We start from the raw sequence: 17,693 nt of genomic DNA, 5'->3' as shown, positions 1-17,693 counted from the left end.
GCGATTCTATGTCATCTCTTTACCATCCTGCCTCAGTTTCCACATCTGGAAATCCATGCCCTTAAGGCAACTTTGGGTTCACTAATGCCAAAGAGAATGCAATGATGGAAGGAATTGTACTTTGAAATTTGTGTTTATTGAGATATAATGTGCATAGCTCAAGTTCCCCTTTGAAAATAGACAACTCAGTGGTTTTTAGTGTATTCAAAGAGTTGTGAGATCATCACTCCTGTTTTATGCCAGATCATTTTCATCAACCAAAAAGACTGTCTCTATTAGCAATCATTCTTCTCTTTCCAGGCCCTGACAGCCACTGCTTAAATTCTCTGTCTCTCCGGATTTATATATTCTAGACATTTCTTATTAATGAAATAAAAGCATCTGGATTCTTTCACTTAGCAGGATGTTTTCAAAGTTAATCCATGTCAGAGTGTATACGAGTATTTCATTCCTTTTCATGGCTGAGTTATATGTATTTTGCTTAACCTTTAAGCAATTGATGAACATTGAAATTGTTTCTGTTTTTAGCTATTATGAACGAAGTTGCTTGTGAATAGATTCTAGGTATATTTTACCCTCTTGCATGTGTATCTATCTAGGAGTGGCATTGCTGGGTCATATGGTAATCCTAAGTTTGACTTTTTGAGAAAATGCAAAGCTATTTTCAAAAACCATTTTGCATTCCTGCTCTCAATGAATGAGGATTCTGTCTCTTCATATTCTCATTAATGTCTGCTTTTGTCTCATCCATGTCTTTTGGTATAGTCCTCCAGTATCTGTGAAGTGATATCCCATGGAGGTTTTGATTCATGTTTTCACAACTACTAGTAATGTTGAGTTACTAGTAATGCTTATCATCTATTTGTATATTCTCTTTTGGAGAAATGTCTGTGTAAATCCTTTGCCATTTTTTTCCAATATGTTATTTTTCTTTACTGAGTTCTAATAATATGGGTACTAGTCCTTTATGCAATATGTAATTTTGAAATATGTTCTCCAATTTTATGGTGTTATTTTCATTTTCTTTTTTCCTACATTTTTTATTGGTACATTATGTTGTACATACTGATGGGATTTATGATTATATATTTGTACATGCACACAATATAATAATATATTTTGGTTAGTATTACTCCCCAGCATATCCCCCCTCCTCCCCTGCCTCTCACCCCTGGGTCTCTTTCCTTTGATTTTTAGGAGATCCATCCTCACCTTTCATTTCCTTTTTCCGCTTTAGCTCCCACATATGAGAGAAAACATACAGCCCTTAGCCTTCTGAGTTTGACTTATTTTGCTTAACATGATGATCTCTAGTTCCACCCATTTTCCTGCAAATTGCCCTAATTTCATTCTTCTTTAAGGCTGAGTAATATTCCACTGTGTATATACACCACATTTTCTTTATCCATTCTTCCATTGGTAGACACCTAGCCTAGGTCCATAGTTTGGCTATTGTGAATGGTGCTGCTGTAAACACGGGTATGCATGTGTCATTGTAGTAAGATGACTTTAATTCTTCAAGATAAATACTTAGAAGTGGTATAGCTGGGTCGTATGGTGGTTCCATGCCTCGATCATACCAATTTACAGTCCCACCAATAGTGTAAAAGTGTTCCTTTTTCCACATCCTTTCTAGCATTTATTATTATTTGTTGTATTTTTCCTTTTCTTGATGATGTCCTTTGGAGCATAAAAGTTTTGCATTTTGATGGGGTCCACTTTATCTGCTTTTTTCTTTTTTTATTTATATGTTTAGTGTCATATCTAAAAAATCATTGCCTTGCCCAAGGGCAAAAACATTTACACCTGTGTTTTCTTCTACGTGTTTTATCAGTTCTTGCTCTTATGGTTAGGTCTTTGATCCCTTGTCAGTTTTTGCTCTTAGGGTTAGGTCTTTGATCCCTTGCACGTGTGGTTTGAGGTAAGGATTTGAATCGATTCTTTCCTAGTGGTCCCAGCCCCATTTATGGAAGAGACCATTCTTTCCCCGTGGAATGCTCTTGGCACCCTTTTTGACAATCTGTGGGCCATTGACTGATTATTCCTGGACTCTCTTCTATTTAGTCCCACGTCCATCCTAAGGTCGGTATCATGCTGGCTTGTTGACTGTAGCTTGGTGTTAAGTTTTCATAAGAGTGCTTTGAAATGTAGCGTAGTTGTCCATCAGTACACAAAACACAACTGCTTTAGCGGGCTGGGTAGGTGTTGTAAATGAAGCTACTGCCCCATCTTAAGGCACTAGGGAGTAGTGAGGACTGTGACAAACTGGACAACATGCCTCTCCTCTGAAAGCAGCACTCTCGCTGCCTAGTTCCACCTTTTACCACCGTGCAGGAATGGATAGTGAGCCTTGGTCAGTATTAGGTTTCAGAGGACAAACCAGGATTCCAGGTGTTTGCATGATATTTTCCATTCCTAAACATACTGTGTAGCAGCTAAATGAAACATACGTATGTCCAGTGTGCCCAAGAGCTGTTTTTCATTCTTCTTTATATTCTTCAGGGTAGAACATTCTCTCTCTTATTTAAATGTGGCTAAGTTAATCACCGGTCAGGCCAGGCACCATATTTAACTGTGCTTCAGGCAAACCCAAATGTAGAAACTGATACAGACACAGAACACACACACATAGATTGGTTTTGTTTAATGATTTATGGGTGAGACCTGCTTCCTTGCCCTTCCAGTTTAGGGCCCCTGTAACTTTCCTGCTTAGAAGTGTGCTTGGGAGGCCGAGGTGGGAGGATCATAAGTTCAAAGCCAGCCTCAGCAACTTAGTGAGACCCTGTCTCTAAATAAAATACATAAAAGGGGTCAGGGATGTGGCTCAGTGGTTAAGCACCTCTGGGTTCAATCCCTCGTACAAGAAACCAAGTGTGCTCTTATGGCCGGGTCTCAAACGCTGACCATTTGGCTTCCCCATCTCCAGATCATCTTTGCAGATGAATGCACGGAAGCAGAGGGGCGGCACTGGCACATGAAACACTTTTGCTGCTTCGAGTGCGAGACGGTGCTGGGCGGCCAGCGCTACATCATGAAGGAGGGGAGGCCCTACTGTTGCCACTGCTTCGAGTCCTTGTATGCGGAATATTGTGACACCTGTGCCCAACATATAGGTAAGGCGGTGCTTGGCACTCACTTCTGGGTGGGACCTCCTCTGTGTCTGTCATATTCAGAATCCCTTAGGTTGCTGATAATAGAAGCCCAGCGTGCACTAGCTTAAGTGGGAAAGGAAATTTCTTGGTTCATGTTACTAGAAAAGCCAAGGAGTAGTCAGGCATAGTGGTGCACACCTGGAATCCCAGTGGCTGGGGAGGCTGAGGCAGGAGGATCAAGAGTTCAGAGCCAGCCTCAGCAACTTAGTGAGGCCCAAAGCAACTCAGTGACAACCTGTCTCTAAATTAATACCAAAAAAGAGCTGGGGATATGGCTCAGTGGGTTCAATCCCTAGCATTAAAAAAAAAAAGGAATAGTTTAGCTTCAGGTAAGGATAGATCAAGGGTTCAAACAATGTCTTTTTTTTTCCCTCTATGTCTCAAATGCTTGATCTCTGTTGGGATCACTTGAGAATAAGCCATTTTCACATCATAGGGACTGTGTATCTTCGAGTTTTAAGTCAGTTCCTCCAGATATTCTTTTCTATGCCAGGTGCAGGGGTATGCACCTGTAATTCCAGTGAGTCAGGAATCTGAGGCAGGAGGATCTTAAGTTTGAGGCCAGCCTGGGCATCTTAGACCCTGTGTAGGTGTAGCTCAGTGGTAGAGCCCTTATGGATTCAGCCCCTAGTACCGAAAAAAAAAAAAAAATCATAAGATCTGACATCTATGAAAAGGAAAGAAGGTTCTGGAGATGTAGCTCAGTCGTAGAACACTTATCCAAGCGCTGGATTCAATAATAATAATAATAATAATAAGCATCGTTAGGTCCTGACTTGGCCATAGGTCCACCTCTGAGGTGGGTCCATGTGCTTCAAGCCTCAGTACCAGAGGAAAGGGAGAAGCCTCAGGAGGAAAGATAAACAGATGTCTTCCTTATCCTCCTCGGAAAAACTTGGGAATCAGCAGAGGGAGGAACCAAAGTGGATTGAGAATTCAAAGCCAGTCTCAGCAACTTAGTGAGGTAGGGAAGGAGAGGCGAGGAAGCCAATGGCTCTTGGCAAGTATGTCTTCTTTCAAAAGTCAGCAATGAGAACTCACATGGCTCATCAACTGTAAACCCCCAACCTGCAGTCAGGTCCACCGACATGGTGGAAAGCATTTTCCCTTTGCAAAATAACCGATTTGTTCAGCCCTGTTCCAGTTCAGGCTGCATGTGGCTGCTTCTTTCAGTTTGCCTTTTCTGGAAACTTGGGAAGGAGCTACCTTTTGGAGGAGCAAAAAACAAATTGGCCATGGATGACTGTGGGTGAGGCCACAGCCTGATCTTCCTGAGGCTTACACAGCAGCCCCGGTCTGTTCAGGAGCTGCGGGGAACTTACCTACAGCGAGATGGGGAGATGATGTATTTGGGAGCCCATTTTGACCCTCTTAACAGGCTTTATTAGGACTGAAAAAGAAGTGGTTTGTGTCCTGGTTCATCATAATAATGCAGTCATATGAAAATTTAGCTAGTGTTTGGGGAGATTCCTGTGCAGACAGAAGCACCCACTTTGTGCACAGGGTGGCTGCTGCATGCTCAGTGGGCATGCGTGGGTGGCCAGCCCTTTCCCACAGACCCTGCCCTGGTCCCCTGAGGCCTGCGCTGCTGCAGGGTATCAACCCGGGGATCAGCACTGCTGGGAGACCGTCATCTGGCTGCTTTGCCTTTGGGGGACTTGGGTGATGCAAGTGCCCTGTGTCCTAAACCCCTCAGTCTCCCCTCATAGCCTGACAGCTCATCATATACCCAGGAACTCTCCGGTCTCAAAGGAGAGGGGCTGAGCGACAGAGAACCAATCCACAGCAGCAGCACCTCCCATTAGGATCTCCATCTCCCCTCCCTTTCCATGGAGGCTCCAAGCCTGAAGCTGCCACTTAGGATTTCCACCCCGTAGCTCCGGGTCATGATCAGGGGAGAGAAGATGGCTTTGCCACTTGGTCATGTCTGCCTCTTCTTCTATCAGCAGTTCAGGGCTTTTGCTGGTCTTTTCTTTTTTCCCTTCCTCTCAAATCCATAAAAGCATCCATATTTGACCAGAAAAAGGGGACCGCTGTGGCCTGCGGTGCGCTTGCTGCTGTCGCTAAATGGCTCTCCCTGGTGTTCCTTTTCAAATGCACTTTCCTGCAAAGCCTCCTTGTGCTGTGTATCATGCATACCTTGGTCTCCAGTGCTGTACCTCTGACCATATTTATCCAGCCGCTCCGAGCAGACCCTGCATCAGGCAGCCGTTGCCAGGGCAACAGTACTCCTGCCTGCGCACAGCAGAGTAAACAGTCCTATAAACAGACCAGGGCTGCGGCAGCCTAGACACGTCCGCCCTCTGAGAAGCGTTTGAAGGGCTTAGAGAGGGAATAAAAAAAGGAGCGCCCAGACGAACGCAGAGCCCTTTTCCAGCTGTCTGGAGTTCAGGGGCAGTGCAGAGGGCCCGCTGCGGTTTACCAGGCTCCGTGCGCTGCCTCCCAGGCTGCTTCTGACAGCTCGTCCACCGGAGCCCATCCTTCTCCCAGGCCCCTGCTGCTGCATCTCAGAGATGCCCCTGCTGATTTCTAAGAGAACAGTTGGTGGAGCCCAGGAGACCTGCCCTGCGCTTCCCCGCACCTCTGGCAGGGCGTGGGTGGGGCCACACCCCTGGGGGTGTCCCCGACTGAGGAGCTGCTCACAGCCAAGGGCTCAGGGCAGTGGGGGTTGTCAGCATGAGCCCTTGGGACCCTTGGCTCAGCGAGGGGAAGGGAAAAGGAGGAGAGGGAAGGCGACCACGTGACCTCAGGGTTTGTTCTTGGGCTGCAGGAGGCAGTGGCCCTTGGCGAAGAGGGAGCCAGGCTTTCACTCCTAATAAAAAGAAAAGAACAGTTAGAATAAGGTGACATCTAGGTGAAATAAGCCAGTCCCCCAAAGCCAAAAGCCGCATGTTTTCTCTGATAAGCGGATGCTGATCCACAGTGGGGCTGGGGGATGGGAAGAATGAAGGAGCTGTGGTTTGTGTAGAGGGAAGGAGGGGTGGGGTGTGGGGAAGGACGGTAAGAGACAGGTCTTGTTACCCTGTGGACGCGTAGGGCTACACTGCTGGAGGGACTGCACCACGCACAGCCAGAGCAATGACAAGTCTGGCTCCGTGTGTGTACTATGTCAAAATGCGCTCTACTGTGAACTTAATTAATTAATTAAAAAGAACAGGTAACAGGTCCAGGTCTGTGGACGTGGTTCAAATCCTCAGCACCCATCCTCCAAAGTAAGAACTGCAATCGTCCCCGTTGTACCGCTGAGGAGACCCAGGCACAGAGACTGAAGCCACTTGCCTAGGGTCATACAGCTGGAAAGAATGAGAGCTCAAATCTGAACCCAAGCAGATGGGCTGGGCAGCTTGAGAAGCCACTGGAATGGGGTGGAACTGGGGATTTGAACCCACCTTTGTGAGGAAGTGTGGGTGGAGCCACAGAGCTAAGGACTTGTGGGTGGAGCTTCGGCTCTGAGGAAGTGTGGGCGGGGCCTCAGCCCTGAGGAAGTGTGGGTGGAGCCTCGGCCCTGAGGAAGTGTGGGCGGAGTCTTGGTCCTGAGGAAGTGTGGGCGGAGCCGCAGAGCTGAGGACGTGTGGGTGGAGCCTCAGAGCCAACTCCTCAGCTCTTTTCCCCTGGGAACCTGGTGCTTATGGGGATGGATTTGGTTTCACAGTGGGCCTGTCACTTGGGGTGGCCCGGAGGGAAGAGGCTGCTTTGCAGGCACCACTTCTCCTGCCTGTTTCCCCCCAGTTTCTTGTCACTGCCTCTCTAGGCAAGTCTCTAGAAGTCATCCCTTCAAAGGCCAGGCTCAGGAGCTGTGGCCACTAGAGATGGACCCCGTGGACTCTGCCTTCCTGGGGAGGCTTGTCATTGTGCACTGACATAATCCAACATCTCCAGCTGCCATTCTGCCAGTTCATCAGCTGCTGCAAAAAAAGAAGTAAATAAAAACACTGTACTATGTAACTCCAAAGCCCACTGGCCTAGTGCAGGTCATGTGCCTGATCCCAGCCTGCTCCTGGGGCTCGGAGATAGGGACAGACAGGTTGTTACTGGCCAGGGTTGGGTCCTACAGTGGCTTTAGCCCCACCCCAAGATCATGGCATGAGAATGGCAGGGAGATTAAGTTGCACACCAGAAGAGGCAGGAGAGCTGGTGAGAGGAAGGACCTTAGGGGCTGAGAGAAGCTCTCCAGTGCTCAGAATGTATAAACCAGGCCGACTCCCACCCGCAGGGCAGCTCCTTCTCCCTTTCCTGGTATTCTTAAGGGACGGGTGTGCATGCCCATGGAGGATCATGTCTTTCACAAACTGGGCCCAACGTTTTCCTTACCTGGAGCAGCATGTTTCTTACCAAGAATTAAAGTCCACAGTTTTTTTCTATTCCACTGTTCATTAGTCAGCATTTTGTCACTGACCAAAATAGCCGACAAGCAAAACATAAAGGAAGAAAGATTTATTTGGGCTCACAGTTTCAGAGGTTCAGTTCATGGTTGGCTACATCTATTGCAGTGGGCCCAAGTGTGGCAGAACATCATGGTGGAAGGGCGTGGTGAAGGAAAGCAGTTCAGGACATGGCCAGAGAGGGGTAGTATGGAGCCAAGGGAACAAGATACAATCCCCCAAACAGGCCCCCAGTGACCCATGTTCCTCCAGTCACACCCACCTACCCAAGTTACTGCCCAATACAGTTGTCCTTTCAAATTAACCCAGCAAGTGGATTAATCAACTGATTAGTGGATTCACAGCTAATTCATGGCTGACCTAATCATTTCACCTCTGAACATTCCTGCGTTGTCTAACATAAGCTTTGGGGGGACATTGCATATCCAAACCATGACACACTGCCTCGGTCTCTTTGGTGTGCTGAAATAGTGTAAGATAGAACATGGTTCAAATCCTCAGCACCCATCCTCCAAAGTAATACAACAGACGTGTATTTCTTAGGTTTCTGGAGATGGGAAAGTCTGAGGTCAATGCACTGGCAAATTTGGTGTCTGGTAGGGGCCCATTTCTGGTTCTTAGATGATGCCTTCTTGTTGTGTCCTCACAGAGCAGGAGAGACAAGCAGATCCCTTTGGGCCTCTTTTATAAGGGCGCTAATCCCATTCATGAGGGCAGAACTCTCCTGACCTAATTCCCTCTCAAAAGTCCTCCTAATCTAGTCCCCTGGGGGGTTAGGGTTTCAACGTAGGAATTTGGAGGGGAGATGTACATTTAGACCATAGCTACTCCTGTGGCTTACTCATTGGGATGACTTACACTGGTTATGGGGTTCAGTTCACCCATTCGTTTAATATGGGAGGAACCCTATCATGCACCAGGCCATGTTCTGAGTCCTGGAGATACCACAGGAAACTTAATGACCCTGTCTCCATAAAGCATCACTTTTAGGGACAAAGAGAAATAATAAACCAATGCAGACCTACAATAATGCATCTGGCAGTATTAATGCTATGAGGAAAAAGACATCAGGGAAGGGTGGAGAGTGAGGAGAGCTGCTATTGTGGTGGGCACATAGACCTCTCCAAGGAGTTGGCATTTGAACTGACACCTAAGTTGAGTGAAGGGGACAGGATTCCTATCATGGTTAGGAGTAAGACTTCTGGGTACAGCTCATCTCTGATTCCATTATATTACTTTAGGCATCTGTGCCTTTGTTTTCCTCATCTGAAAAATGGGATAAGTAACACAAATCTGCTCAGCACAGCAGTGCATGCCTGTAATACTCAGAAACTCAGGAGGCCAATGCAGGAGGATCACAAGTTAGAGACCAGCTTCTGCAGCTTAGTGAGACCCTCAACAACTTAGACTCTAACTCCAAATAGAAATAAAAAAGACTGGGGGTGTAGTTTAGAGGTAGAGCATGCCTGGGTTCAATCCCTAGTACCAAAATATTGATGATGATGATGATAATAATAATAATAATAAATAATACTATAAACCTACATCAAACAATTACCAAACAGTTAATGATTAAATGAGTTTGCACACACACACACACACACACACATTCGTACAAAATGCCTAAAGCAAAATGCCTAAATCATTGCTTTTTCATATTAGTATTTTTACAGGTTGAGGACCCCTTCTCTGAAATTCTTGATCCCAGAAGTGTTTCAGAGTTTAGATTTTTCAGAGTTTGGAATGTTCATATATATAATGAGATTCTTTGGGGATGGGGCCCAATTCTAACCACAGAATTCACTTGGGTTTCCTATACACCTTACACACGTAGCCTGAAGATAACTTTATATATTATTTTAAATTATTTGTGCACAAAGCCAAGTTTCATTATATGGAGTTTTCTGCCCATGGTGGTGCCAAGTTGACACTCAGGAAGTCTCAGGCTTTGGCTTTAGAGCGTTTGGATTTTGGATTTGGGGATTAGAGATGTGCAACCTGTATTACTGTTTGTTTGGGGAAAATGTATCCCAGGAAGAATGCATGGATGGGCTTTTTGGTTTTTTTTCTTTTTGGTACAGGGAATTGGATTCAGGAACACTTAATCTAGAGTCTCTGTGTTGGGAGCAAACAAGTTAGGAGAAGCTGGTAGGATAAACTCTAAGAGAATATGGGGACTGGTCATTGATTTCCACCCCCCTCCCTTAGTACCAGTGATTGAACTCAGGGGCACTCAACCACTGAGCCACATCCCCAGCCCTATTTTGTATTTATTTAGAGACAGGGTCTCACTGAGTTGCTTAGCACCTCACTTTTGCTGAGGCTGGCTTTGAACTTGCTATCCTCTTGCCTCAGCCTCCCGAGCTGCTGGGATGACAGGTCTGTGCCATCGTGCCGGCTGTTTTTTGCTACATTATTCTTCTGCATCCTGAGGCAGCCCAGGGAGCTTTATCCTGTGGTGATGCGATGCTCAAAGCCGCTCAGCCTCCTCCCTGTCTCTTACTTCTGCAGGGATCGACCAAGGTCAGATGACCTACGACGGGCAGCACTGGCACGCCACCGAGACCTGTTTCTGCTGTGCTCACTGCAAGAAGTCCCTCCTGGGGCGGCCATTCCTCCCGAAGCAGGGCCAGATCTTCTGCTCCAGGGCCTGCAGCGCCGGGGAGGACCCCAACGGCTCCGACTCGTCGGATTCCGCCTTCCAGAACGCCCGAGCCAAGGAGTCCCGGCGCAGCGCCAAGATCGGCAAGAATAAGGGCAAGACGGAGGAGGCCATGCTGAACCAGCACAGCCAGCTGCAGGTGAGCTCCAACCGGCTGTCGGCCGACGTGGACCCCCTGTCGCTGCAGATGGACCTGCTCAGCCTGTCCAGCCAGACGCCCAGCCTCAACCGGGACCCCATTTGGAGGAGCCGAGATGAGCCCTACCATTACGGGAACAAGATGGAGCAGAACCAGGCCCAGAGCCCCTTGCAGCTGCTGAGCCAGTGCAACATCAGGACTTCCTACAGTCCGGGGGGACAGGCGGCCGGCGCCCAGCCCGACATGTGGCCCAAGCACTTCAACAACCCCAAGAGGAGCTCATCCATGGCCATGAAGGGACACGGCGGCAGCTTCATCAAGGACTGCCGGGAGGACTATTACCCAGGGAGGCTCAGGTCCCAGGAGAGCTACAGTGACATGTCCAGTCAAAGCTTCAGTGAGCCCCGAGGCAGCATCCAAGTCCCCAAGTACGAGGAGGAGGAGGAAGAGGAGGAGGAGGAGGAGGGCGGCGGCGGCCTGTCGGCGCAGCAGTGTCGGCCCCGCCATCCCATCAGCTCCCTGAAGTACACGGAGGACATGACGCCCACCGAGCAGACCCCCCGCGGCTCCATGGAGTCCCTAGCCCTGTCCAACGCCACAGGTAGGTTCCCGGCCTCGAAACAGCGGGGGAGCGCTGGGGGCTGAGCGCTGGGTGGCTGGGCGCTGGTCCTCGGGATCTCAGGGTCTTTCCCGCCACCTGCCTGCTGCCCCAAGGATCATCAGCCCGGGTTCCAGGTGGCTTCTGTCCTTACTGAGGTTCCCTGTAGGTGGCCTGATGATGGAGGGACTCTAGGAACAGGACAGGACCAGACGAGGAGCCGAGTGAGTGTGGACACCTCCTCTGCAGGGTGAATGGGACCAGAGAGTCATTTCAGGCGCTGACATCTCGGGCCACCCTGCCCGTTGGTCCTTGGCTTTGGGCTGCTGGGGAGTGGCTGGGAGGCGAGGCCATGGGCGTGGCTTAGGTGAGGCCATGGGTGTGGCCTGGGTGAGGCTGTGGGCGAGGTTTAGGTGAGGCCGTGGGCGTGGCCTGGGTGAGACCATGGGCGTGGTTTAGGCAAGGCCATGGGCGTGGCCTGGGCGAGGCACCTCCCACTGGCCAAAGACAAATTTCAGGAGAAGGGGCTGCTGGAAGCCGATGGCAGTGTATGCAATACCCAGTGTCCCAGCCTGGGGGTGCTTGGGACCTCAAGGCTCGCAGCACAGAGGCTGAAGCTGTCGTGAGTCCCACTGCAGATAAAGACGCAGCAGTGTTCAGAGAGAGACGAGGAAAGGCTGGCGGGCGGGAATGGCCCAAGTGGAGAGAGGGAGAGGCCCTCCTGCATGCTGCCCACAGCACGGTCGTCCAGCAGGCTTGCGAAGATTAGATGTTGGGTGAGATGGGAGCGATCGCTGTACAGTAGGCTCAGCTCGCCACTGCTGCCATAGTCAAGTTCACGGTCAAGGGCTCATCCTCTCCAGCAGGCAGTAGACCACCAGTCACAGGTGGGGAGGGCGGTGTATCTGCCATGGGCAGGGCCATGCACTAGTCCACAGTGGATGGAAAATAAAACCAACCGGTCCCTCATCACGAAAGTTTGACAGGAACTGTTCTAAGATGCACTAAGTCTGTCTGTCCCTTTAAGGGTGGGGAACCAGGGCCACACATGGACTTCTTACACTAGGGACCCCATAGGCAAAGGTGTCGGCCTGTGATTGCGATAGTTTGTGTGTCAACCGCATCTGAAGGGGATAGTGACTGCTTAGCTCTACCTGCTGCCGGTTTCCATGTGCAGGAATCTTTTTTATTTAGCGAACATGTACATCACTCTTACTACATGCCTAATATTACTCTAGGCACACTAGAAATATTAGTTCCTTTTATTAAATTGTTACTACATTATAAGGGGAGTGTGTTACAATTCTCATTTTGAAGTTGAAGAAACTGAAAAACAGAGAGGTCAAAGGGTTTGCCCAGTCACCCAGCTTTTCAGTACTGGAGCGGATAAGGCTGCACATAAGACTCGAGAGCCCAGCTCTTAGCCACCTCAGGCCACTAACCTAACATGAGCCACATCTTCTCAGATCTTCCAGTTTTTCTAAGCATGGTTAAAAACATGGATTTTTAAAAAATGTGTAACCTACTTAAACCTTCTGCTAGACAGAACCTATTTCTGAGTCATAGGATGTCTATACAGTGTGTTTACCTTTTATCTCCCCTCAGATGCTTTCACATCTGTGTTCCCATCTGTCCCCAAGGATAAAAAGCAGATATCCGCCAGGTGCGGTGGCACACACTTGTAATCCCAGCAGCTCAGGAGGCTGAGGCAGGAGGATCTCGAGTTCAAAGCCAGCCGCAGCAACTTAGCAAGGCCCTAAGCAACTCAGTGAGACCCTGTCTCCAAATAAAATAGAAAAAGGGCTAGGGAGGGGCTCAGTGGTTGAGTGCCCCTGGGTTCAATCCCCAGCACCAAAACACACACACACACACACACACACACACACACACACACACACAGAGTAAATCTCTTTACCCTTGTGTTTCAGATTAAAAAAAAAAAAAAAAAGAGGCCCTGGTGGCAGGTCTCCCTGACATCGTAGAGGCCAGCCATCAATGCAGAGTGATAACTGCCTGGCTTCCAGCCCGCCTGTGTTATTCTCGAAAGATTTATGTGCTATAATTATTTAAGAGGCCAGCAGATAAATATGTCCTTCAGCTCTGAAGCAGAGTGTCTGAGTTTCTCGGAGCTCAACCACCTGCGTTAGAACCATCAGGCTGCTGGGTGAAAACGTGGCCTCCCTGGCCTCCCAGAGAGCCCCTGCAGCAGGACTCAGAGGTGGGCTCTGGAATCTGCATTCAAACCAGCTCCCTGCTGGTGCCAATGTGCACCCTCCTCTGAGGACCGCTGTGCCTGGGTCTGTCTGGTATTGCCTCACATTGGGCTTCGTGAGGAAGGAAACCAGGAGAGTTCAAGGTTGGGAAATCTTGGAAAACCCAAGTGAGAAAGAATGTCCAGGCTGTCCTTCTGAGCTCTTGAGATCATGAACTACTTATCCTCATGATTTTCTGTGGATGCTTGGGCAAAGTAACTAAAGCCCCTCTTCACCTCAGATTTTTGGGACAACCCTGAATCATGTCTGAAAAAAACTTGAGGATACAAGTCAGGCGTGGTGGTGCACATCTGTAATCCCAGCTACTTGGGAGGCCAAGGCAGGAGGATCACAAGTTGGAGGACAGCCTCAACAACTTAATGAGACCCTGGCTCAAAATAAAAGGGACTGAGGGTGTAGGAGGGTGTAGCTCCCTGCGTTCAATCCCCAGTGCCACAAAAAAAAAAAAAAAAAGAAAGAAAAGAAAGAAAGAAAAAAAATTCTTAACTTCAAGGTAGGGATCCACTAGCAACATGTGGCTACTGAAATTAAAATTAAGTGAAATGAACGTTTTAGGCCATCAATTATACTAGCAACATTTCAGGTGTTCAATAGCAAAGGGCTGAAATTCGAATTTCACTTAATTGTCATTAGTTTAATGAGCCCCCGGGGGTTAATGGCAGCCCTTTTGGACCTCACACATGACATAATTGAGCTGATGGGTGGGCACAATATTAATCCCATCTTCAGTCTCTGGGGACATTCTCAAGTGAGTCCTGGAGCCACTCCCTAGGTTCATTCTACCTTTGTCAATAGGGAATAGTGTGGCCTTAAACAGGTCGCCTAAGTTCTCTAGGACTCCTGTTTCCTCGTGCCTGCAATTCGGTGACTAATGACGCTTCCTTTGAAGGGACTTGGTGGGAATTAAATCATAAATGCATTCAATTTTATTGCTCCAGTCTTTGACACACCTGACTTTCTGTACTGGCTACCTGATTCTCTCCATTGTTAATTCCTTCTCTTTCCAAAGATGCTGCTCATGATTTTAGCTACAGAATTCTCCCAGTGTCCAGAGCTGTGCAGTTTTTCATTTTGAATTTAAAATAGTCCTGCAGGGCTGGGGCTGGAGCTCAGTGGTAAAGCGCTCACCTAGCATGTGTGAGGCACTGGGTTCGATCCTCAGCACCATGTAAAAATATATAAATAAAATAAAGGTATTGTGTCCATCTACAACATATATATATATTCCTAAAGGCTCCTCTTTCTCCTAAACAAGCTCTACAAGAACATGAGAAGCAGAGAATTGAAGAAATATCTTTAAAAAAATTGGGAGGGGGGGCTAGGATATAGCACAGTTGGTAGAGTGCTTGCCTTGCACACATAAGGCCCTGGGTTCTAATCCCCAACACCACAAAAATGTGAGTAACCGTATGTGCCCCAGAAGCTTAGGCCAAACTCCTCCGTCCTTCCTCTGACTGAGGCTTCAGGATAATGGACATTTTTTCTTTTTTTTCCTTCCATAGACAGTGACTGTTACTCAGCCTGTTGTGTTTAATCTGGCATGAAGCGTGACCTTTCTGTGGGCAGCCTTTTTCCTTAGAACATATCTGGAGAAGCAGATAACTCCAGTGGCTGGCCAGACTCCCATCTGGGCCTTGGCCCCTCTCTGTTTGTTTAGAACTGGGAGCATACAGTCCTTTCTTCTTGGAAAACACAGCCATCCCTTATGCTCACCCAGCATGAGGCAGGCAGGCTCAGCCCCCATTCACCCCACCTCCGCCTGGGGGCTTTGCAAAAGCTCTTTAACCCTGCTGTTCCCTGAAGGAGCGTCTCAAGCAGCTCAGAACCTGGATGATCCTGGTCTTAAAAATAAAGTAACCCATTGCAGTGGCGCTTGCCTGTAATCCTAGCCGCTTGGGAGGCTGAGGCAGGAGGATCTCAAGTTCAAAGCCAGCCTTAGCAAAAGCAAGGCGCTAAGCAACTCAGTGAGACCCTGTCTCTAAATAAAATGCAAAATAGAGCTGAGGATGTGGCTCTGTGGCCGAGTGCCCCTGAGTTCAACCCCTGGTACCCCTTGCTGCAAAAAAAAGAGTTGGGTCTGGGGACAGAGGCCACAGCCCTGGACAGCTGCAGACTGTGAGCTGGTCCCTGGTGAAGGACTCTGGGGGAGGATTATGAGACTGTTCCTTTCTGCAAGGGGTGACAGGACCAGCAAAGTCTGGGGCACATGGGAAGGAAGTCTGGCTGTGGATGGGGTAAGAGAAGAGGAGCGGTGACTTCCGCTCATGCTCTCATTCAGCAAATCTGACGTGAGCGCCTGCCCGGTGATTCCAGCAGTTGGAGACCGTGACCCACAGACACTGGAATCTGGACTTTGCAGTTTAACAGCTGTGTGACTTTGGGCAGCTGACATCTCTTCTGGTGCCTCGGTGTCCTCATCTTTGGAATGGAGTGACAGCAGTGCCCAGCCCTGTGGGGACGCTGTGGGAAATAAATGAGTTCATTCCCATAAAGAATTGAGAACAGGGTTCCCCAATAGTAGCTGTCATCTGGATCAGTTGGCATGACAGCCCAGGCCGGGTGTGGAGGGGGCAGTGCTGAGGAAAAGTGGACCTGGGTCTTTCCTTCTTCTCCCTCCTAGCCTACGGGAGTTGACAGTCACCAACCAGTTGTGTGATCTAAAATTGCATCTGGGATACGCATGGGGCTAGAAAGGGAGGCAAAGGGGATATTGGCCAAGTCAGGTAAGCCAGAGAGGGCATCCTGAAAAAGCGGTACTTAGAGATAAAGGAGGGGACATTCTAGGCTGCAAGAGCAGCTTGTGCAAAGGTCCTGTGGTGGGACTATATGGGAAGTATGAGGAGCTGGGAGAAGATCCATGGCTGGATGGTGCAGAGGGTCAAAAGACTTCTGGGAAGGAAGAGAGTTCCAATCCGTTTAAGGGCCCGAGGGCTTAGGCCTTCTTACTAAGGGCCACGGAGACTTCTTAAAATGTCAGGGCAAGAAGGGAGGGAGGTACACCTCTCTGCAGGTGCTAATGCAGAGAGGGCCGGGAAGCAGGACGGTGCAGCCCAGGTAGGAGGTGAAGGTCACATCTTCCAGGTGTGAGCAGGGTGCAGGATGCCAGCAGCTGAGAGGAGAAGTTGCCGAGGTTCCCTCCTGGTGTGGGGAGGTCCCGAGAGTCAGAGGAAAGGCAAGTCGGAAAATACTAGAAACGTCAAGCCTTGCTGCCCTATGACCTCTGGCCCTGGCCAGCTTCAGCTGAAGGCCTGTGCATCGTTGGCGTGGGTGTGAGTTGACACAGCAGGGACAGAGGTCGACCCCCCACCCCCATCAGCATTACTGATGTACAACCCCAACGGCATCACCCCTGCGCCTCAGAAGGGAAGCCAAGTTGAACAGCACCCAGGGGGACGGGTGGCTGCGGTGGGTGGGTGGTTTTTCCAGCACCCTTGGCAAAGTGGAGGAGAATTTCAAAACGGCCACGTGAGGATCTGAAGCAACGATTGGAACAGCTCACTCTACCAAGAATGTCTGAAATGCTTTTTAATCCTCATAATGCAAAACAGCTCCGCATTTAGTTTGGGGGAGGAAAATTCCTCTGTTCTGCAGAGCTGGGGTGGCCATCCCCTTACCCATGTGCTTTATCTGAATAGTTGGGTAAAGCCTCATAACCAGCGCCCATCACTTGAGTGACAGCACCTCAGACATGTTCATGAGTTGCAGGGTCTAGATCTTTCCGTCCATTGCCTTCGCTGGGGAAGATGTGGGGCTCAGCCTGGAATTGCAGGCTTGAAAGCCCTTGGAATTCACCCATCAGTCAGCTCCAGGTCCAGCCTAGGATGTGCTTGGGAAAGGGTTAGAGACTGTCTTTATCCCTTGATACCACACAACTCTTCTGTTTACGAGGATCAAAATTCCAGCTCCAGGCCGGCCGTGGTGGTGCACATCTGTCATCCCAGCAGTTCGGGAGGCTGAGGCAGGAGGATCGTGAGTTCAAAGCCAGCCTCAGCAAAAGTGAGGCCCTGAGCAACTCAGCAAGACCTGTCTCTAAATAAATACAAAATAGGGCTGGGGCTGGGGCTCAGTGGTCGAGTGCCCCTGAGTTCAATCCCCAGTACCCCCCTCCACCCCCAAAGAAAAGCTGTGAATTCCACTCCTGGCCACAGAACAGAGCCTGGATAGAAACCCACAGAGTGAAAGTCATGGGCCAAGCGGCCTCTCACTGGGCTCTCTGGGTGGATTTCCTGGGTGGGGGAGGGAAGCAGAGGACATTCCCACAGTAGGTGCCAGAGGAGGGCAGCAGGGGACAGAGGGACAGAGCCCTGCCCCGGAGTGGCCCATTCCTGCCACATGCCTTGGTCTGATGGACATTTTCTGGGTCCATAGAAATTTTTCCAGTGTCCTGATTTTTGCTGGCTCTTGGGGAGGTATATTTTTAACCTTCCTGGACATGGGCAGTCACCTGTAACCAGAGTCGTCCGCGCTGCTGACAGGGCAGAAGAGGT

General features: G+C 49.2%; 1 protein-coding gene across 3 annotated transcripts in view; it reads left to right on the top strand.

Annotated features, from left to right (window-relative positions):
- The window catches only part of Prickle2 (prickle planar cell polarity protein 2), a 330,973-nt gene that overhangs the window by 279,935 nt on the left and 33,345 nt on the right, over positions 1-17,693 (top strand). For all 3 annotated transcript variants that reach the window (XM_048801221.1, XM_015494502.2, XM_048801220.1), the window contains exons 6-7: positions 2,927-3,113; positions 10,046-10,936. In XM_048801221.1, coding sequence (XP_048657178.1) covers positions 2,927-3,113; positions 10,046-10,936 — 1,078 coding nt within the window. The remainder of the gene's footprint in view (positions 1-2,926; positions 3,114-10,045; positions 10,937-17,693) is intronic.

Source organism: Marmota marmota, unplaced genomic scaffold (genome assembly GCF_001458135.2).
Source record: "Marmota marmota marmota unplaced genomic scaffold, marMar, whole genome shotgun sequence".
Taxonomy (NCBI): domain Eukaryota; kingdom Metazoa; phylum Chordata; class Mammalia; order Rodentia; family Sciuridae; genus Marmota; species Marmota marmota.
The sequence above is the reverse complement of the archived record's forward strand: the minus strand, read 5'-3'. Positions and strand labels throughout refer to the sequence as shown.